The 22826-nt window shown below is 53.3% G+C and overlaps 2 protein-coding genes across 3 annotated transcripts in view; both read left to right on the top strand.

The window, feature by feature from the left end:
• The window catches only part of PUS3 (pseudouridine synthase 3), a 48613-nt gene extending 37470 nt beyond the window's left edge, over positions 1 to 11143 (top strand). The window contains exons 3-5 of the mRNA XM_075318693.1: positions 6274 to 6782; positions 7678 to 7862; positions 8186 to 11143. Coding sequence (XP_075174808.1) covers positions 6274 to 6782; positions 7678 to 7862; positions 8186 to 8544 — 1053 coding nt within the window. The 3' untranslated portion in view covers positions 8545 to 11143. The remainder of the gene's footprint in view (positions 1 to 6273; positions 6783 to 7677; positions 7863 to 8185) is intronic.
• Positions 11144 to 14623: 3480 nt separating this feature from the next.
• The window catches only part of RPUSD4 (RNA pseudouridine synthase D4), a 9604-nt gene continuing 1401 nt past the window's right edge, over positions 14624 to 22826 (top strand). The window contains exons 1-7 of one of the 2 annotated variants that reach the window (XM_075318699.1): positions 14624 to 14714; positions 17463 to 17565; positions 17629 to 17830; positions 18139 to 18232; positions 18315 to 18462; positions 21876 to 21973; positions 22053 to 22802. In XM_075318699.1, coding sequence (XP_075174814.1) covers positions 14631 to 14714; positions 17463 to 17565; positions 17629 to 17830; positions 18139 to 18232; positions 18315 to 18462; positions 21876 to 21973; positions 22053 to 22220 — 897 coding nt within the window. In that variant the 5' untranslated portion in view covers positions 14624 to 14630 and the 3' untranslated portion in view covers positions 22221 to 22802. Of the gene's footprint in view, positions 14715 to 17462; positions 17566 to 17628; positions 17831 to 18138; positions 18233 to 18314; positions 18463 to 21875; positions 21974 to 22052; positions 22803 to 22826 lie in introns of those variants that run through there. The other variant, XM_075318700.1, reaches the window with a different exon arrangement.

Raw genomic sequence — 22826 nt, forward strand, 5'->3', positions numbered from 1 at the left:
TAATGTCCCAGTCCTTAGAACAGACTATTTAATGCAGAAGAGCTCACTCAGATTTTGAGATTAATCGATTAGAAAGAGTAAGGCAATTGTAAGAATAAGCTTCTTACTGTTATGCTGCAGCTTTTAGCGTTACTGTTTCTGAAAGACTGATTCTCAGTCAATATCCGAGTGCTGTCCATGTCTTCCACACTTTTCTACCTGAATGCACCTGATTATATCACAACACTAATGGATCTCTTCTTGTTTCGGGTCCATAATCTATCACCAGGAGGCCTTTAACAAGATTTCCCTTACGCATGGATCCGATTTACCTTCAGTAACACAGAGTAGCACTTTTACGGCTTCAAATACCGACAGATAAGACAATACCAGTTACCTACAGGTGTGTGTTACCCTTAAAACGTCACTTACACCCTTAAACTAATGAGCTGGTTCAGGTCAGATAATGTTTTCCCACCAGTCCTTATTTGTGTAATGTTCCTGTACCTATTGTTCCCTTATCATGGTTATTTTCCGTATATTCTCCCCAATCTAGAAATTCTCCATAAGGTTCTATGTGAGATACTCCAGCACTATGTGTGTTGTGACCCTCATTCTATTGGTATGATGGACTCTTTATCTCCAGATGGGTTTTCCCTCAAGCTTCATGGAAGTTGCTGTGGTTGGGATAAGCTGGATCAGCCCATCTGATTCTGACTCAGGGATCATTCTGACTTGTCTTTTTAGGATCACCCAGTCTCCTGGCTGGAGACCACGTGCTCCTAACACTGATTTAGGATCTGGAATTGGAGGATACACATGTTTAACACACTATACAGGCAGTTGTATACGGGTCACATCACTGGTCAGGATATCACATTGTATCTGAAGTATCTGTGAGAAATATAATCCCATTGTAGGTGCTAAACCAAAAATACCTTATATAAAGATCTAATTATTAAGGAAAATGAACATTTGTTCCATGATTTGCAGCGTTCACCATTATCTTGTGGATCGTTACATGTTTATGTTATAATCATTAAAATTCCAAACAACATACACCCATGTAACTATAGACACAATTAGATATTCCAATAAAGGAGGGGGCAGGGATTGGGGCAATAGCCCTAAACTCTCCCTACCTCGCAGCGGAGGTCGGCACCCTATAAGCAGAATTGGCGCCCCCGCTCACTGACGGCTCACCCTCCATATCCCTACACTGCTAAGCTAATACGTGCTGCTAATGTCAGTGAGGGAATATAGAAACCGTGAGATACAGGGGATAAAGAGGCGGCACTATGCAATTATATATATCCAATTCATTCCCAAAGATTACATATTCACACTCTGTATTTACATAGCTGTTTGTAGCTTAAATCAATATGATACAGCGAATTCAAGAACCAAACCCTAAAATAAATGAAATATCTCACATGTATAACATGTACCCACTGTATAAATATAATAATAAGGCCAGGTAAAGTCATGAGGAGATCTCGTCCAATCACAGACCCTCCCTGTCCAATTCACACTCAGGCTAATAAAATAAGCACATATTTGTCAGACACTTAGCATGAAAGAAGCGCAACGCGTTTCTCCCCTCTTCACAGTGGCAGACGGGGGGTTCATCAGGGGCATCCCCAGGTACTGTAAGATCTCTATAATGACCTCTGCTATAGGATATGTACTTTTACCACTTTTTGGAACTCTATTTTTACATACCACCAGCACCATGAGTTTTTCAGTAGTAACGTTTTCCACACTGGATATGTTTCAGAGCAGACCTGAAAAGAAATTCACTCAACACGCACAAAACTCATATAAACCTACTCATGGTAGATGTATATGACTAATCTGCAATCACCGGAGCAGTAGAGCGGATGAGGGGGTGTTTCTACGAGGTCTTTACAGTTTTTCTACCTTGTATTAAGCACATGTCTTGTAAGACTGGATGTGTCTGGCCACCTGGGTACTGAGCAGTGGTGCCGCCCAGATCTTGTCCACCACCACACTCTTTGTCATGTGTTCATTGGTTACCTGGGCCATTATTGAGTAGAGCGCTCATGGCAGAGAAAGCTCACCGCCCTCTATCCACAGACCTTCCTCAGTCAGTGGCTCCCTGCGTCTCACACTCCGTTCCTTGCTGATAACAGAGAGTAATGGAAACAGGGTTGTAAATCAGATTTGATGTTCCTTGCCTGCCGTCCTGATGAAGGAAGCTGTGACTCCTGAAACGCGTTGACTTGTGCATGCCATTAAAAGAAGCAAAAATCTCCTTCCGAATCCATTGAGTCCTTGGCACGGATTTACAACCCTGTTTCCATTACTCTCTGTTATCAGCCACTTTTTTGGGACTGCTGCCGGACCCGGATTCTTACATGCTTGCATAGTGGTTGTGACTGGCACAACCATCATAGGTGAGTTTGATACAATCTTTTACCCTTTCCATCACCAGGGTAAGACCCTATTGCGCTTTCTTGTTCCGCAGTTTTCTCTTACTCCGTTCCTTGCTGAATCACTTGTTCCTGTAGGGATTTAAGAACACGAGGAGTGACAATTATCACAGACGTGACAGGTGCCATAGCGGTATGGTCTGACTGCAGTGGTAAAGGCCCGTTCACTGCTTCTTTGTTGTCTGCACTTGTGCGAGCATCTGCTCTGGCTCAATCAGTCACCGGCTCCTTTGATAACAGGAGAGCCTCCACCTGGGCTCATACCCATTCTACGGTCTTTATACAGTTAAGGGGGCTTTACACGCTGCGACATCGCTAATGCGGAGTCGTTGGGGGTCATGGAATTTGTGACGCACATCCGGCCGCATTAGCGATGCCGTTGCGTGTGACACCGATAAGCGATTTTGCATCGTTGCAAAAACGTGCAAAATCGCTAATCGGCGACATGGGGGTCCATTCTTAAAAATCGTTACTGCAGCAGTAACGAAGTTGTTCCTCGTTCCTGCGGCAGCACACATCGCTGCGTGTGACGCCGCAGGAACGAGGAAGCTCCCCTTACCTGCCTCCCGGCCACTATGCGGAAGGAAGGAGGTGGGCGGGATGTTACATCCCGCTCATCTCCGCCCCTCCGCTGCTATTGGGCGGCGGTTCAGTGACACTTTAGTGACGCCGCACGGACTGCCCCCTTAGAAAGGAGGCGGTTCGCCGGTCACAGCGACGTCGCCGGACAGGTACGTATGTGTGACTGCTCTGGGCCATGTTGTGCGGCACGGGCAGCGATATGCCCGTGTCGCGCAACAGATGGGGGCGGCTACCCACACTAGCGATATCGGGACCGGTATCGCAGTGTGTAAAGTAGCCTTTAGGTCCAGAAATATTTGGACAGTGACACAATTTTGGCGAGTTGGGCTCTGCATGCCACCACATTGGATTTGAAATGAAACCTCTACAACAGAATTCAAGTGCAGATTGTAACGTTTAATTTGAAGGTTTGAACAAAAATATCTGATAGAAATTGTAGGAATTGTCACATTTCTTTACAAACACTCCACATTTTAGGAGGTCAAAAGTAATTGGACAAATAAACCAAACCCAAACAAAATATTTTTATTCTCAATATTTTGTTGCGAATCCTTTGGAGGCAATCACTACCTTAAGTCTGGAACCCATGGACATCGCCAAACGCTGGGTTTCCTCCTTCTTAATGCTTTGCCAGGCCTTTACAGCCGCAGCCTTCAGGTCTTGCTTGTTTGTGGGTCTTTCCGTCTTAAGTCTGGATTTGAGCAAGTGAAATGCATGCTCAATTGGGTTAAGATCTGGTGATTGACTTGGCCATTGCAGAATGTTCCACTTTTTTGCACTCATGAACTCCTGGGTAGCTTTGGCTGTATGCTTGGGGTCATTGTCCATCTGTACTATGAAGCGCCGTCCGATCAACTTTGCAGCATTTGGCTGAATCTGGGCTGAAAGTATATCCCGGTACACTTCAGAATTCATCCGGCTACTCTTGTCTGCTGTTATGTCATCAATAAACACAAGTGACCCAGTGCCATTGAAAGCCATGCATGCCCATGCTATCACGTTGCCTCCACCATGTTTACAGAGGATGTGGTGTGCCTTGGATCATGTGCTGTTCCCTTTCTTCTCCAAACTTTTTTCTTCCCATCATTCTGGTACAGGTTGATCTTTGTCTCATCTGTCCATAGAATACTTTTCCAGAACTGAGCTGGCTTCATGAGGTGTTTTTCAGCAAATGTAACTCTGGCCTGTCTATTTTTGGAATTGATGAATGGTTTGCATCTAGATGTGAACCCTTTGTATTTACTTTCATGGAGTCTTCTCTTTACTGGTGACTTAGAGACAGATACACCTACTTCACTGAGAGTGTTCTGGACTTCAGTTGATGTTGTGAACGGGTTCTTCTTCACCAAAGAAAGTATGCGGCGATCATCCACCACTGTTGTCATCCGTGGACGCCCAGGCCTTTTTGAGTTCCCAAGCTCACCAGTCAATTCCTTTTTCCTCAGAATGTACCCGACTGTTGATTTTGCTACTCCAAGCATGTCTGCTATCTCTCTGATGGATTTTTTCTTTTTTTTCAGCCTCAGGATGTTCTGCTTCACCTCAATTGAGAGTTCCTTAGACCGCATGTTGTCTGGTCACAGCAACAGCTTCCAAATGCAAAACCACACACCTGTAATCAACCCCAGACCTTTTAACTACTTCATTGATTACAGGTTAACGAGGGAGACGCCTTCAGAGTTAATTGCAGCCCTTAGAGTCCCTTGTCCAATTACTTTTGGTCCCTTGAAAAAGAGGAGGCTATGCATTACAGAGCTATGATTCCTAAACCCTTTCTCCGATTTGGATGTGAAAACTCTCATATTGCAGCTGGGAGTGTGCACTTTCAGCCCATATTATATATATAATTGTATTTCTGAACATGTTTTTGTAAACCGCTAAAATAACAAAACTTGTGTCACTGTCCAAATATTTCTGGACCTAACTGTAGGTTTATCACGTCACACTAGGAAAGATCTGCTGCCTATATCCACATTTGACTATCTTACCCTCCTCCGCTCTCTGAACCATAGCGATCTCAAATCTTCATCTCGTTCTCCTATTCCGATGGGAGAGGAGGGAGTGGTTCGATTTTTATTTCCTCATGTTGTGTAACCTCAGCATATCCAGTGTAGAATCAACCAGCATCTTGGTATCTGGATCCATCTACGGAAAAACTCAAAACCTGCATTAGTAATGGACTCTTCTGAGACATGTTCAAACCCTGACAATTCTTGTTACATCAGAGCAATCATGAGATATACGTATAACTGCTGTATCCTCCTTACAGATAAAAATATAAAGACAACTTAATAGAAAAACTCAATGCGTGAACAGATTAAAACCTTAACGATAGGTGTGACTTTCCACATCATCTTTCCCCCCTTTTGAATCTATAATCCAAAACATAATTATATTGAAACAGTGTGTGGCACCGGAGCTCTACATTTAGGCATAAAAGTCACATTGTGTAGATTGTACCTAACCAGCAACACCATAAATATCGTGTTATGTGTAACCTTATAATGGAAAACCATTTCAATGGCTTTTTAACCTTTGCTTGGACCACAGAAATCTGCATTACAATCTTTCTTCCCACCAAGGACACCATCTGCAAGGAGTTTGTATGTTCTCCCCGTGTTTGCGTGGGTTTCCTCCGGGTTCTCTGGTTTCCTCCCACCCGCCAAAAAACATACTGATAGGGACTTTAGATTGTGAGCCCCAATGGGGACAGTATTGCCAATGTATGTAAAGTGCTGTGGAATTAATAGCGCTATGTAAATGAATAAAATTATTATTATTATTTCTTTCCATAAAAAGAAAACAGATGATTCAATACATTAAATATCAAACACAGAATGCCATAAATCATCCAAATACCTTAAAACCAAATTATTGTAATTATTAATAAATTATATTAATAAAGATTATTATACTCATGCTTGGGCTGCTCTTTCTCAATAAACCCCCTGTAAGGTGAGACAAAAGTAGATAGGACTATCCGCCTCTGTAAGCTGACTCTTCAATTCTTTTTCCTAAAAACTGGGAAAACCTGTGTACGCCCCTAGCCTATATCAGAGGCCGCATGCTCTGTACTCGCTCTGTTCGGTGCCATCTTTACTGTGATCAAGAAGAGATTTCATATCCGACTGTGTCTGACGTGATTTTCTTTACGCATGCACTTGGTCCACACCAATTAGGCCAGGCTGTAGGCAACTAGTGATCTCTGGTTAAGAGTTCACACTAACACTTCCATTTATGTATCTCATGTTTCCTGCAGGTTATCTCACTTGACCTCCGCTCAGCGGCTGCAGGAAGACCCGAGATGCGCTACACCCAGATGCTGAACCGCGTCCTGCCACCTGACATCAGGGTCCTGAGCTGGGCTGCTGTCCCCTCTTCATTCAGCGCTCGTTTCAGCTGCCGCTCTCGCACTTACAGATATTTATTCCCGCGTGCCCAGCTCGATGTCGCCATGATGGATCAGGCTGCCAGGATGCTGGAGGGGACACATGACTTCCGTAATCTCTGCAAGATGGATGTGGCAAATGGGGTGTTGAACTTCGTCCGCACTGTGATTAGTGCTAGAGTGGAGCCCGTACCAGAGGTTTCGGGGGAAGCCGGACCCTTTCAGCTCTACCACCTGAAGATCAACGGCTTAGCTTTTCTCTACCACCAAGTCAGGTGTATCATGGGAGTACTTTTCCTCATCGGTCAGGGCAAAGAGAAACCAGAAGTGATGAGAGAATTGCTAGACGTGGAAAGGAATCCTTGCAAGCCCCAATACAAGTGAGATGGGATTAGGTAAACCGCGGGCTTAGGAGGGAATGCCTGGCCAAGAGTGTTCTGCCAAAAGAACGACGTGTGGAGACTAGGTGCAGCATTTTGAAGTGTGATGTCCACCATAGTGCAGTATGCGGTCATCTTGTGTGGTCGGAGTGTTGTTGAGGTGTGTTGTCCAACATAGTGCAGTGCGGGTTCATCTTATGAGGTGTGATGATCACCATAGGGCAGTGTGGGGTCATCTTGTGTAGTCTGAGTACCGGTGAGATGTGATGTCCACCATAGTGCAGTGCGGGATCAACTTTTGTCCTCGGAGTATCTGTGAGGTGTGATGTCCTCCATAAGGCGAGGTCATCTTGTGTGGTCAGAGTATTGGTGAGGTGTGATGTCCACTATACGGTGGGTTCATCTTATGTGGTCAGAGTCTTGATGAGGTGTGGGTTCATCTTGTGTAGATGGAGTGTTGATGAGGTGTGATGGCCACTATATTGCAGTGTGGGGTCATCTTGTGTGGTCGGAGTATCGGGGAGGTGTGTTGTCCAACATAGTGCAGTGTGGGGTCATCTTGTGTGGACAGAGTGTTGGTGAGGTGTGTTGTCCAACATAGTGCTGTGCGGGTTCATCTTATGAGGCGTGGTGTCCATTATAGTGCAGGGTCATCTTGGGTGTTCGAATTGTTGATGAGGTGTGATGTCTACCATAGTGTAGGGTCATCTTGGGTGGTCAGAGCGTTGATGAGGTGTGATGCCCTCTATAGAGTAGGGTTATATTGTGTGGTCGAAGTGTTGGTGATGTGTGATGTCTTCCATAGTGCGGTGCAGGATCATTGTTTTTGGTTGGTGGACCATGGTGAGGTGTGATGTTCACATTGTGTAATGTCTCGCTCCTGTCTCCCTTACAGTATGGCGGTGGAGTTTCCGCTGGTCTTGTATGACTGTGAGTTTGATGGCATTGAGTGGATCGGGGAGAAGGATCTTCAGTCCATCACGGTGTCTCATCTGCAGCGTCTGTGGACTCGCGAAGCGGTGAAGAGCCACATCCTGCGCATGGCGTTATATGGTCTAGAAGCCATGTCCATCACCTCCGGTAATGAAGAAGGGTGAAAGTACCCACAATGTAACTAGTGTATATACCACCCCAGGTAAAAGTGAGTGCAGCTCTGGAGTATAATACAGGAGGTAACTCAGGATCAGTAATGTAATGTATGTACACAGTTACTGCACCAGCAGAATAGTGAGTGCAGCTCTGGAGTACATGATCAGTAATGTATGTACACAGTGCAGTGACTGCACCAGCGGAATAGTGAGTGCAGCTCTGGAGTATAATACAGGAGGTAACTGAGGACCAGTGCAGGATATGTTGCCCTGCATAAATATGTAATATTGAGGCCCTGCGCTCTGCCCCCACAGGTCCGGATTGTGTCCCTTGGAGCCAGTGTGAGCCGGAGGTGGTTGCCCATAGTAGTGGGCTGGTGGAAGGCGTCAGCGCTCGCAGCTATACTCCTCTGATGGAGAGAAGTGTGTGTCAGGCCCTGGAGCAGCGTGTGCAGCATTATGTCCGGCGGGGAAGGATTGCCGCGCCCCCTGATGTCACAAATCGACACATTTTTGGTGACCACGAGCCAAGAGGAGCCCCGGAATCTAACCGCAAATCATCCCCAGAGAATGAAGCCCTGAGCTCGGGAGACGAAAGGCCACCAGAACCAAGTGCCAAGAAATGTCGCCTGGGAGGAGATTCTCTGCCGGAGTCTACTACCGCTGATCCCTGACCTTACCGTACATCTAGAGGGCCGCAGAGTCTCCTCACACATCACCGCACAGCTAGAGGGTCGCAGAGTCTCCTCTCACATCACCGCACATCTAGAGGGCCGCAGAGTCTCCTCTCACATCACCGCACAGCTAGAGGGCCGCAGAGTCTCCTCACACATCAATGCACAGCTGGAGGGCTGCAGAGTCTCCTCTCACATCACCCCACAGCTGGAGGGCTGCAGAGTCTTCTCACACATCACCGCACAGCTGGAGGGCCGCAGAGTCTCCTCTCACATCCCCATGTGGCTGGAGGACCGCAGAGTCATCTCACACATCACCGCACATCTAGAGGGTCGCAGAGTCTCCTCTCACATCACCGCACAGCTGGAGGGTTGCAGAGTCTCCTCTCACATTACCGCACATCTAGAGGGCCGCAGAGTCTCCTCTCACATCACCGCACAGCTGGAGGGTTGCAGAGTCTCCTCTCACATCCCCATGTGGCTGGAGGACCGCAGAGTAATCTCACACATCACCGCACATCTAGAGGGTCGCAGAGTCTCCTCTCACATCACCGCGCAGCTAGAGGGTCGCAGAGTCTCCTCACACATCACCGCACAGCTAGAGGGTCGCAGAGTCTCCTCTCACATCACCGCACATCTAGAGGGCCGCAGAGTCTCCTCTCACATCACCGCATAGCTGGAGGGCCGCAGAGTCTCCTCTCACATCACCGCACAGCTAGTGGGCCGCAGAGTCTCCTCACACATCACCGCACAGCTGGAGGGCCGAAGAGTCTCCTCACATCACTGCACAGCTGGAGGGCTGCAGAGTCTCCTCTCACATCACCCCACAGCTGGAGGGCCGCAGAGTCTCCTCACACATCACCGCACAGCTGGAGGGCCGCAGAGTCTCCTCACACATCACTGTTCATCTAGAGGGTCGCAGAGTCTCCTCTCACATCACCGCACAGCTGGAGGGCCGCAGCTCTAACATCACTGCACAGCTAGAGGGCCGCAGAGTCTCCTCTCATATCACCGCACAGCTGGAGGGCCGCAGAGTCTCCTCTCACATCCCCATGTGGCTGGAGGACCGCAGAGTCTGCTCACACATCACCGCACATCTAGATGGCCGCAGAGTCTCCTCTCACATCACCGCACAGCTAGAGGGCCGCAGAGTCTCCTCTCACATCACCGCACATCTAGAGGGCCGCAGAGTCTCCTCTCACATCTCCGCACAGCTGGAGGGCCGCAGAGTGTCCTCTCACATCACCGTACAGCTAGAGGGCCGCAGAGTCTCCTCACACATCACTGCACAGCTGGAGGGCCACAGAGTGTCCTTACACATCACTACACAGCTGGAGGGCCGTAGCTCTCACATCACTGCACAGCTGGAGGGCCGCAGAGTCTCCTCATATCACCGCACAGCTGGAAGGCCGCAGAGTCTCCTCTCACATCACCGCACAGCTGGAGGGCCGCAGAGTCTCCTCTCAAATCACTGCACATCTGGAGGGCCGCCTAGTCTCCTCACACATCACCGCACAGCTAGAGGGCCGCAGAGTCTCCTCTCACATCACCGCACAGCTGGAGGGCCGCAGAGTCTCCTCTCACATCACCGCACAGCTGGAGGGCCGCAGAGTCTCCTCACACATCACCGCACAGCTAGAGGGCCGCAGAGTCTCCTCTCACATCACCGCACAGCTGGAGGGCCGCAGAGTCTCCTCTCACATCACCGCACAGCTGGAGGGCCGCAGAGTCTCCTCTCACATCACCGCACAGCTGGAGGGCCGCAGAGTCTCCTCACACATCACCGCACAGCTGGAGGGTCGCAGAGTCTCCTCACACATCACCGCACAGCTGGAGGGTCGCAGAGTCTCCTCACACATCACCGCACAGCTGGAGGGCCGCAGAGTCTCCTCTCACTTCACAGCACAGCTGGAGGGCCGCAGAGTCTCCTCTCACATCACCGCACAGCTGGAGGGCTGCAGAGTCTCCTCTCACATCACCGCACAGCTGGAGGGCCACAGAGTCTCCTCTCACTTCACAGCACAGCTGGAGGGCCGCAGAGTCTCCTCTCACATCACCGCACAGCTGGAGGGCCGCCTAGTCTCCTCACATATCACCGCACAGCTGGAGGGCCGCAGAGTCTCCTCACACATGACCGCACAGCTGGAGGGCCGCAGAGTCTCCTCTCACATCACCGCACAGCTGGAGGGCCGCAGAGTCTCCTCAGACATCACCGCACAGCTGGAGGGCTGCAGAGTCTCCTCTCACATCACCGCACAGCTAGAGGGCCGCAGAGTCTCCTCACACATCACCGCACAGCTGGAGGGCCGCAGAGTCTTCTCTCACATCACCGCACAGCTGGAGGGTCGCAGAGTCTCCTCACACATCACCGCACAGCTGGAGGGCCGCAGAGTCTCCTCTCACATCACCGCACAGCTGGAGGGCCGCCTAGTCTCACATATCACCGCACAGCTGGAGGGCCGCAGAGTCTCCTCTCACATCACCCTGTATGGGGCTGTCAGTGATTGGCTGCAGCGGAGGCTCGGACAGCTTCTCTCTACAACTTTACATGGAGAAGAATGTTGTTTATTTTACAAGTTTTACTTTTTTAAAATAAATTGATAAGTGGAAGTTTCTGATGTCATCAGTGTATGGAGGGGATTCACTGCATCCAGTGAGGTCTGATTCTCTATGGGGGGGGGGGATTCACTGCATCCAGTGAGCTCAGTAATGCTATATGGGGGGGGGGTCAGTAATGCTGTATACAGGGGTCAATAATGTATGGGGGGGTCAGTAATGTATGGGGGGACAGTGATGTTTTACGGGGGAGTTAGCAATGCTGTATGGGGGGTCAGTAATGTATGGGGGAGGGGGGCTCAGCAATGCTGAATGGGGGGGTTCAGTAATGCTGTATGGGTAGGTTCAGTAATGCTGTATGGTGGAGGGGGACTCAGTAATGCTGTATGGGGGGCTAGTAATGCAGTATGGGGGGGTCAGTGATGTACGGGAGGTTAGTAATGCAGTATGGGGGGTCAGTAATGTATGGGGGGGGCTCAGCAATGCTGTATGGGGGGGTTCAGTAATGCTGTATGGGGGGGTTATTAATGCTGTATGGGGGGGCAGTGATGTACGACGGGTTAGTAATGCTGTATGGGGGGTTAATAATGCTGTATGGTGGAGGGGGACTCAGTAATGTTGTATGGGGGGTTAGTAATGTTGTATGGGGGGGTCAGTAATTATGTAGGGGGGAGGGGGGCTCAGCAATGCTGTATGGGGGGGTTCAGTAATGCTGTATGGTGGAGGGGGACTCAGTAATGTTGTATGGGGGGGTTAGTAATGTTGTATGGGGGGCAGTAATGCTGTAGGGGGGGACCAGTGATGTATGGGGGTGTTAGTAATGTATGGGGGGGGGGTGTTAGTAATGCTGTATGGGGGGTTAGTAATACTGTATGGAGGGGGGTCAGTAATGCTGTATGGGGGGGGTCAGGAATGCTGTATGGGGGTGTTCAGTAATGCTGTATGGGGGTGGTCAGTAATGCAGTATGGGGGGTCAGTGATGTACGGGGGGTTAGTAATGCTGTATTGGGTTAGCAATGCTGTATGGGGGGGCCAGTGATGTATGGGGAGGTCAGTAATGTATGGGAGGCTTAGTAATGCTGTATGGGGGAGGGGGGTTCAGTAATGCTGTATGGGGGGGGCAGTAATGCTGTATGGGGGAGGGGGGATCAGTAATGCTGTATGTGGGAGGGGGGTTCAGTAATGCTGTATGGGGGGGCAGTAATGCTGTATGGGGGAGGGGGGTTCAGTAATGCTGTATGGGGGGGTCAGTAATGCTGTATGGGGAGGGGGGTTCAGTAATGCTGTATGGGGGGCAGTAATGCTGTATGGGGGAGGGGGGTTCAGTAATGCTGTATAGGGGGGTCAGTAATGCTGTATGGGGGAGGGGGGTTCAGTAATGCTGTATAGGGGAGGGGGGTTCGGTAATGCTGTATAGGGGGTCAGTAATGCTGTATAGGGGAGGGGGGTTCGGTAATGCTGTATAGGGGGTCAGTAATGCTGTATGGGGGGGTCAGTAATGCTGTATGGGGGAGGGGGGTTCAGTAATGCTGTATGGGGGGGCAGTAATGCTGTATGGGGGAGGGGGTTCAGTAATGCTGTATAGGGGGGTCAGTAATGCTGTATGGGGGAGGGGGGGTTCAGTAATGCTGTATAGGGGAGGGGGGTTCAGTAATGCTGTATAGGGGGTCAGTAATGCTGTATAGGGGAGGGGGGTTCAGTAATGCTGTATAGGGGGGTCAGTAATGCTGTATGGGGGGGGTCAGTAATGCTGAAAAGGGGAGGGGGGTTCAGTAATGCTGTATAGGGAAGGGGGGTTCAGTAATGCTGTATAGGGGGTCAGTAATGCTGTATGGGGGGGTCAGTAATGCTGTATGGGGGAGGGGGGGTTCAGTAATGCTGTATGGGGGAGGGGGTTCAGTAATGCTGTATAGGGGGGTCAGTAATGCTGTATGGGGGGTCAGTAATGCTGAATAGGGGAGGGGGGTTCAGTAATGCTGTATAGGGGGTCAGTAATGCTGTATGGGGGGGGTCAGTAATGCTGTATGGGGGAGGGGGGTTCAGTAATGCTGTATGGGGGGGGCAGTAATGCTGTATGGGGGAGGGGGGTCAGTAATGCTGTATGGGGGGTCAGTAATGCTGTATGGGGGAGGGGGGTTCAGTAATGCTGTATGGGGGAGGGGGTTCAGTAATGCTGTATAGGGGGGCAGTAATGCTGTATAGGGGGGTCAGTAATGCTGAATAGGGGAGGGGGGTTCAGTAATGCTGTATGGGGGGTCAGTCATGCTGAATAGGGGAGGGGGGTTCAGTAATGCTGTATGGGGGGTCAGTCATGCTGAATAGGGGAGGGGGGGTTCAGTAATGCTGTATGGGGGGTCAGTAATGCTGTATGGGGGAGGGGGGTTCAGTAATGCTGTATAGGGGGGCAGTAATGCTGTATGGGGGAGGGGGGTTCAGTAATGCTGTATGGGGGGCAGTAATGCTGTATGGGGGAGGGGGGTTCAGTAATGCTGTATAGGGGGTCAGTAATGCTGTATGGGGGAGGGGGGTTCAGTAATGCTGTATAGGGGGGTCAGTAATGCTGTATGGGGGAGGGGGGGTCAGTAATGCTGTATGGGGGAGGGGGGTTCAGTAATGTTGTATAGGGGGTCAGTAATGCTGTATGCGGGATGGGGGTTCAGTAATGCTGTATAGGGGTCAGTAATGCTGTATGGGGGGGCAGTAATGCTGTATGGGGGAGGGGGTTTAGTAATGCTGTATAGGGGGGTCAGTAATGCTGTATGCGGGATGGGGGTTTAGTAATGCTGTATGGGGGAGGGGGGGTTCAGTAATGCTGTATAGGGGTTCAGTAATGCTGTATGGGGGGGGACTCAGTAACGCTGTATGGGGAGGGGGGTTCAGTAATACTGTATGGGGGGGGGACTCAGTAACGCTGTATGGGGAGGGGGGTTCAGTAATGCTGTATAGGGGGGTCAGTAATGCTGTATGGGGGAGGGGGGGTTCAGTAATGCTGTATAGGGGGGTCAGTAATGCTGTATGGGGGAGGGGGGTTCAGTAATGCTGTATAGGGGGGTCAGTAATGCTGTATGGGGGAGGGGGGTTCAGTAATGCTGTATAGGGGGGTCAGTAATGCTGTATGGGGGAGGGGGGTCAGTAATGCTGTATAGGGGGGTCAGTAATGCTGTATGGGGGAGGGGGGTTCAGTAATGCTGTATAGGGGGGTCAGTAATGCTGTATGGGGGAGGGGGGTTCAGTAATGCTGTATAGGGGGGTCAGTAATGCTGTATGGGGGAGGGGGGGTTCAGTAATGCTGTATAGGGGGGTCAGTAATGCTGTATGGGGGAGGGGGGTCAGTAATGCTGTATGGGGGGGACTCAGTAACGCTGTATGGGGAGGGGGGTTCAGTAATGCTGTATTCTCTTCCTCAGCCCTGCCCTCAGTAAAGATGGCCGCTTTAATGATTGTGTTGCCCTGAAGAAACATGGCGGCGCCCTTCAGGTACGGCGGCCGTGTTGGTGCTGGTGTCACGTGACTTTCCCAGAGAAGTAAAGATGGCGGCTCCGGGCGGCGGACGTGGTGCCCGGCTGTTGGCGGAACGTGTCCGAGCAGAGAAGCTGCGGGCGGGAAGGCGGGAGGTGAGGGGCCGGCGGAACGGGAGAACTACAACGCCCAGCATTCCCTGCACACAGCGATAGGCCTCTTTCACACGTCCGGGAAAACCAAGAACGTATAGCGCGGTTTGTGGTGAAAGAGTGTGTGACAGGGCTCCCCCTGTTATACGGAGGCGTCCCGGCTGTACGGAGGGGGATATGCGGAGGCGTCCCGGCTGTACGGAGGGGGATATGCGGAGGCGTCCCGGCTGTACGGAGGGGGATATGCGGAGGCGTCCCGGCTGTACGGAGGGGGATATGCGGAGGCGTCCCGGCTGTACGGAGGGGGATATGCGGAGGCGTCCCGGCTGTACGGAGGGGGATATGCGGAGGCGTCCCGGCTGTACGGAGGGGGGAGGGGGATATGCGGAGGCGTCCCGGCTGTACGGAGGGGGGAGGGGGATATGCGGAGGCGTCCCGGCTGTACGGAGGGGGGAGGGGGATATGCGGAGGCGTCCCGGCTGTACGGAGGGGGGAGGGGGATATGCGGAGGCGTCCCGGCTGTACGGAGGGGGATATGCGGAGGCGTCCCGGCTGTACGGAGGGGGATATGCGGAGGCGTCCCGGCTGTACGGAGGGGGATATGCGGAGGCGTCCCGGCTGTACGGAGGGGTGAGGGGGATATGCGGAGGCGTCCCGGCTGTACGGAGGGGGGAGGGGGATATGCGGAGGCGTCCCGGCTGTACGGAGGGGGATATGCGGAGGCGTCCCGGCTGTACGGAGGGGGATATGCGGAGGCGTCCCGGCTGTACGGAGGGGGATATGCGGAGGCGTCCCGGCTGTACGGAGGGGGGAGGGGGATATGCGGAGGCGTCCCGGCTGTACGGAGGGGGGAGGGGGATATGCGGAGGCGTCCCGGCTGTACGGAGGGGGATATGCGGAGGCGTCCCGGCTGTACGGAGGGGGATATGCGGAGGCGTCCCGGCTGTACGGAGGGGGGAGGGGGATATGCGGAGGCGTCCCGGCTGTACGGAGGGGGGAGGGGGATATGCGGAGGCGTCCCGGCTGTACGGAGGGGGATATGCGGAGGCGTCCCGGCTGTACGGAAGGGGATATACGGAGGCGTCCTGGCTGTACGGAGGGAGAAGGGGGGATATACAGAGGCGTCCCGGCTGTACGGAGGGGGGAGGGGGTTATACGGAGGCATCCCGGCTGTACGGAGGGGGTTATACGGAGGCGTCCCCGCTGTACGGAGGGGGGAGGGGGTTATACGCAGGGCTGTGGAGTCGGAGTCGGAGCTCATTTTGGTGGAGTCGGAGTCGGTATAAAATGCACCGACTCCGACTCCTAAAATATATAATAAATTGGGGACAGGAGTGCAATGCAGAATGTGCTGAATATTTTACTAAATAATAACATTTAGTATAATGCTTATATTTAAGTGAAAAATGTATTGTAGTACAATGTGAACATCAGACATTTAATTGTTTTTATGATACAATAATCAAGATATTTGGATAGAACATAAAATATTTATTGGAATACAACTTTAGAACACAAAAAACTAATAAATTGTAAATATGTAATATATATATATATATATATATATATATATATACACACAGTGTATATACACACACACAAGATATATATGTAATCTACTGTATATTACATAGTGTATTACATATTTACAATTTATTACAGTTTTTTGTGTTCTAAAGTTGTATTCCAATAAATATATTTTATGTTCTATCCAAATATCTTGATTATTGTATCATAAAAATTATTAAATGTCTGATGTTCACATACACATATTCATGTACTACAATAAATTTTTCACCTAACTAAGCAATATATGTAGGAGTCGGAGCCGGAGTCGGAGTCGGTGCAAGAGAATTTGAGGAGTCGGAGTCGGAGTCGAAGGTTTGGCTTACCGACTCCACAGCCCTGGTTATACGGAGGCGTCCCGGCTGTACGGAGGGGGGAGGGGGTTATACGGAGGCGTCCCGGCTGTACGGAGGGGGGAGGGGGTTATACGGAGGCGTCCCGGCTGTACGGAGGGGGGGAGGGGGTTATACGGAGGCGTCCCGGCTGTACGGAGGGGGTTATACGGAGGCGTCCCCGCTGTACGGAGGGGGGAGGGGGTTATACGGAGGCGTCCCGGCTGTACGGAGGGGGGAGGGGGTTATACGGAGGCGTCCCGGCTGTACGGAGGGGGGAGGGGGTTATACGGAGGCGTCCCGGCTGTACGGAGGGGGGAGGGGGTTATACGGAGGCGTCCCGTCTGTACGGAGGGGGAATGGAGGCGTCCTGTCTGTACGGAGGGGTTATGGAGGCGTCCCTGCTGTACGGAGGGGGTTGTACGGAGGCGTCCCGGCTGTGCGGAGGAGGGAGGGGGATATACGGAGGCGTCCCGTCTGTCGGAGGGGGATACGGGGTCCCGGGAGGGGGGTTATACGGAGGCGGGGGGAGGGGGTTATACGGAGGCGTCCCGGCTGTGCGGAGGGGGGAGGGGGTTATACAGAGGCGTCCCTGCTGTACGGGAGGGGGGAGGGGGTTATACGGAGGCGTCCCTGCTGTACGGAGGGGGTTGTACGAGGCGTCCCGGCTGTGCGGAGGAGGGAGGGGGATATACGGAGGCGTCCTGGCTGTACGGAGGGGGGTTATACGGAAGGGGGGGGTTATACGGAGGGGGGAGGGGGGTGTTGGGCTTATAGGGGGTGGGATTGTTTGGGTGTATTCTGGGTGTGGGAGGAGGTATGGAGATAATGTCACATGCTCTTGTGTCCTCAGGCTCCGCCCCCTCACGCGGTGTTGCGGCAGTTACGCGGTTGGGTGGTGCAGTCGGATCCGGAGCTTGTACTGATTAATAAGCCTCATGGACTGTCTACGCACGGTGAGTATAAGACCCCACAATCCTGCCGCCTCCCGGCCCCCCCCTAACCCTCTGCCCCCACAGGTGGCCCCTCCGTACAGCAGAGCGTCACCTCGCTGCTCCCGCCTCTGGCACAGATGCTGTTTGGAAGAGACGCGGAGCCACTGCGGGTCTGCCATCGTCTGGACAAGGACACCACTGGGGCAGTGATTCTGGCGCGCAGCGCGGAGGCTGCAGAGCGCGTGCAGAGACTGATGCGTGAGCGCAGGATCCACAGGGTCTACTGGTGAGAGCTGGGGACCGCGCCAAAACTCATACCGCAACGCAGTGTACAACTGCTCCTCTATTACTGCTGACAACCCAGCTGTATACGTATGAGGGGGTGTCAGCCCCGCCCTCTGGTGATGACATCACTGACATGTGATCAGACATGAGGCCCTTGTATACAGCCCCGCCCCCTGGTGATGACATCACTGATATGACATGATCAGCCCCGCCCCTCTTACTGCTGACTCCCTGACTGTATACATGTATGTGAGGTTGTCAGCCCCACCCCCTGGTTGTTGTCTGACTTGTAATCTGGTTGTGTGTCAGGGCCGTGTGTCTGGGGGTCCCTGCCCCACAGGAAGGCATCGTGGACATTCCCATCATAGAGCGGGAGACGCCCGGACCTCAGAGACATTACAAGGTGGAGTTTGTGTGCGGCGGCCTCCATGTCTCGTCCGCCTCTGTCTGTCTGTCTCTGCCTCATCTGTTTTTCTGTCTGTCAGATGTCTCTGTGTCCGAGGTTCCGGGTCGCGTCAGATGGTTCTGTGATCCGGTCTCGTATCAGCGGTTCTGCTCATGAGGCAGTAACTCAATACAGGACGTTGGGGAAGTCATCGGGAGCATCGCTACTGGAACTGCAGCCGCTCACAGGTGTGGACGGGTGGGGTGACGAACTGGCTCCCTCACGGGTACGTGTTGGTGGGGGTGACGAACTGGCTCCCTCACGGGTACGTGTTGGTGGGGTGACGAACTGGCTCCCTCACGGGTACGTGTTGGTGGGGTGGCGCCTGGTACTCGCTCCCTCACGGGTATGTATTGGAGCGGTGACTCTCGCCCGATACTCGCTCCCTCACGGGTATGTATTGGAGCGGTGACTCTCGCCCGATACTCGCTCCCTCACGGGTATGTATTGGAGCGGTGACTCTCGCCCGATACTCGCTCCCTCACGGGTATGTATTGGAGCGGTGACTCTCGCCCGATACTCGCTCCCTCACGGGTATGTATTGGAGCGGTGACTCTCGCCCGATACTCGCTCCCTCACGGGTATGTATTGGAGCGGTGACTCTCGCCCGATACTCGCTCCCTCACGGGTATGTATTGGAGCGGTGGACTCTCGCCCGATACTCGCTCCCTCACGGGTATGTATTGGAGCGGTGACTCTCGCCCGATACTCGCTCCCTCACGGGTATGTATTGGAGCGGTGACTCTCGCCCGATACTCGCTCCCTCACGGGTATGTATTGGAGCGGTGACTCTCGCCCGATACTCGCTCCCTCACGGGTATGTATTGGAGCGGTGACTCTCGCCCGATACTCGCTCCCTCACGGGTATGTATTGGAGCGGTGACTCTTGCCCGATACTCGCTCCCTCACGGGTATGTATTGGAGTGGTGACTCTCGCCCCATACTCGCTCCCTCACGGGTACGTGTTGGTGGGGTGGCGCCTGGTACTCGCTCCCTCACGGGTATGTATTGGAGCAGTGACTCTCGCCCGATACTCGCTCCCTCACGGGTATGTATTGGAGCAGTGACTCTTGCCCGATACTCGCTCCCTCACGGGTATGTATTGGAGCAGTGACTCTCGCCCGATACTCGCTCCCTCACGGGTATGTATTGGAGCGGTGACTCTCGCCCGATACTCGCTCCCCTCACGGGTATGTATTGGAGCGGTGACTCTCGCCCGATACTCGCTCCCTCACGGGTATGTATTGGAGCGGTGACTCTCGCCCGATACTCGCTCCCTCACGGGTATGTATTGGAGCGGTGACTCTCGCCCGATACTCGCTCCCTCACGGGTATGTATTGGAGCGGTGGACTCTCGCCCGATACTCGCTCCCTCACGGGTATGTATTGGAGCGGGTGACTCTCGCCCGATACTCGCTCCCTCACGGGTATGTATTGGAGCGGTGACTCTCGCCCCGATACTCGCTCCCTCACGGGTATGTATTGGAGCGGTGACTCTCGCCCGATACTCCCTCACGGGTATGTATTGGAGTGGTGACTCTCGCCCCATACTCGCTCCCTCACGGGTATGTATTGGAGTGGTGACTCTCGCCCCATACTCGCTCCCTCACGGGTATGTATTGGAGCAGTGACTCTTGCCCGATACTCGCTCCCTCACGGGTATGTATTGGAGCAGTGACTCTTGCCGATACTCGCTCCCTCACGGGTATGTATTGGAGCGGTGACTCTCGCCCGATACTCGCTCCCTCACGGGTATGTATTGGAGCGGTGACTCTCGCCCGATACTCGCTCCCTCACGGGTATGTATTGGAGCGGTGACTCTCGCCCGATACTCGCTCCCTCACGGGTATGTATTGGAGCGGTGACTCTCGCCCGATACTCGCTCCCTCACGGGTATTGTATTGGAGCGGTGACTCTCGCCCGATACTCGCTCCCTCACGGGTATGTATTGGGAGCGGTGACTCTCGCCCGATACTCGCTCCCTCACGGGTATGTATTGGAGCGGTGACTCTCGCCCGATACTCCCTCACGGGTATGTATTGGAGTGGTGACTCTCGCCCCATACTCGCTCCCTCACGGGTACGTGTTGGTGGGGTGGCGCCTGGTACTCGCTCCCTCACGGGTATATATTGGAGCAGTGACTCTCGCCCGATACTCGCTCCCTCACGGGTATGTATTGGAGTGGTGACTCTCGCCCCATACTCTCTCCCTCAGGGGTACGTGTCGGATTGGTGACGCTCGCTCCCTCAGGGGTACGTGTCGGATCGGTGACACTCGCTCCCTCCTGGGTTTGGTGTGGACAGGCGGGCTGACGCTCCATACTCGCTCCCTCAGGGGTACGTGTCGGATCGGTGACTCTCGCTCCCGCCTGGGGTTTGGTATGGACAGGCGGGCTGAAGCGCCATACTCTCTCCCTCACGGGTACATGTCGGAGCGGTGACGCTCGCTCCCTCACGGGTACATGTCGGATCGGTGACTCACTCCCCGCCTGGGTTTGGTATGGACCCGGCGGGCTGATGCCCCACACTCACTCCCTCACGGGTACATGTCGGATCGGTGACTCACTCCCGCTTGGGTTTGGTATGGACAGGCGGGCTGACGCCCCATACTCTCTCCCTCACATGTACATGTCGGATCGGTGACTCTCGCTCCTGCCTGGGTTTGGTATGGACAGGCGTGCTGACGCCCCATACTCTCTCCCTCACGGGTACATGTCGGATTGGTGACGCTTGCTCCCTCAGGGGTACGTGTCGGATCGGTGACTCTCGCTCCCGCCTGGGTTTGGTATGGACAGGCGGGCTGACGCCCCATACTGTCTCCCTCACGGGTACATGTCGGATTGGTGACGCTCGCTCCCTCAGGGGTACGTGTCGGATCGGTGACTCTCGCTCCCGCCTGGGTTTGGTATGGACAGGCGGGCTGACGCCCCATACTCTCTCCCTCACGGGTACATGTCGGATCGGTGACTCTCGCTCCCGCCTGGGTTTGGTATGGACAGGCGTGCTGACGCCCCATACTCTCTCCCTCAGGGGTACATGTCGGATTGGTGACGCTCGCTCCCTCACGGGTACATGTCGGATCGGTGACTCTCGCTCCCGCCTGGGTTTGGTATGGACAGGCGGGCTGACGCCCCATACTCTCTCCCTCACGGGTACATGTCGGATTGGTGACGCTCGCTCCCTCAGGGGTACGTGTCGGATCGGTGACTCTCGCTCCCGCCTGGGTTTGGTATGGACAGGCGGGCTGACGCCCCATACTCTCTCCCTCACGGGTACATGTCGGATCGGTGACGCTCGCTCCCGCCTGGGTTTGGTATGGACAGGCGGGCTGACGCCCCATACTCTCTCCCTCACGGGTACATGTCGGATTGGTGACGCTCGCTCCATCAGGGGTACGTGTCGGATCGGTGACTCTCGCTCCCGCCTGGGTTTGGTATGGACAGGCGGGCTGACGCCCCATACTCTCTCCCTCACGGGTACATGTCGGATCGGTGACTCTCGCTCCTGCCTGGGTTTGGTATGGACCGGCGGGCTGACGCTCGGCCTTTGGTGCTGTCTAATGTCAACAACAGCTGTCTCTTCCCACCCTGCGCTCTCTCTAGGAGTCAAGCATCAGTTACGGGCTCATCTTGCCCTCGCATTGAACTGTCCAGTTCTTGGAGACCACAAGTATTCACACTGGGGCCGCCTGGCCCCGCAGGTAATGGCCGCTTTGTGTGACTGCCCCCTGACCTGTTGTGTAGTGATGAATGTACTAATCCCTCTCTTGCTCCCTGCAGAAGCTGCCGCAGCCGCTGCTTCACGCGCTTTCTGTGACGCCACCGCAGACGCGCTCCATTCTCCTCCATCTTCACGCTGCTCAGATCACACTGCCGCTCTCAGATGGGCGTGATCCTATCATTTTGCGCTGTGCTCCCCCCCAAACACTTCCTGCGGACCCTACGTAAGCTGCAGCTCCCGGCCCCTGATTTTCAGGGCTGTGAGGACCCCCAGAACACATAGGCAATGGCGCAGGTGGAGAAGTCTTTATTGTTACAGCCGCCTCAAGCGTAATAAGCCCAGAGGAAGATGGCGCAGCTCATCAGGACCATGGCGTTGGCGTTCACCAGGCGGGCATGGCTGGGCGTCTCCTGGATGTCGGGGAGAGCAGAACCACCCTTGTCCTGTGTCCCTGGAATCATGGAGTCCTGCGCAGAGGAAACATAATGTGACTGGAGCGTGGCTCGCTTTCTGCTGGATCTTACCCGAAATAAAACTTTTTATTTTGTGCATTGGAAAAACATAGATCCCGAGGTGTGGTAGAGTTGGGGGGGGCCTCACTAAGGCGGGGTACGGACGGGGTCACTGTAGAGGCAGCAGCGAGTGTTTCTGCGGCTGAATGGTCCGCTCAATATCCACCGTGTAACCCACGCCGGTGCCACACCGAGGCTGCGCTGCAAAAGGCGGCGAACATGCTACCGCCTGTGTGAGTGCGCTGGCATCGTAGCTCGGGTGACTTAACAGTAAATGCCACATTTGGGGGTAACACAGGTGCACCTCAAGAAATTATATCA

Source organism: Anomaloglossus baeobatrachus, chromosome 7 (assembly GCF_048569485.1).
Source record: "Anomaloglossus baeobatrachus isolate aAnoBae1 chromosome 7, aAnoBae1.hap1, whole genome shotgun sequence".
In the NCBI taxonomy this organism is placed as follows: Eukaryota; Metazoa; Chordata; class Amphibia; order Anura; family Aromobatidae; genus Anomaloglossus; species Anomaloglossus baeobatrachus.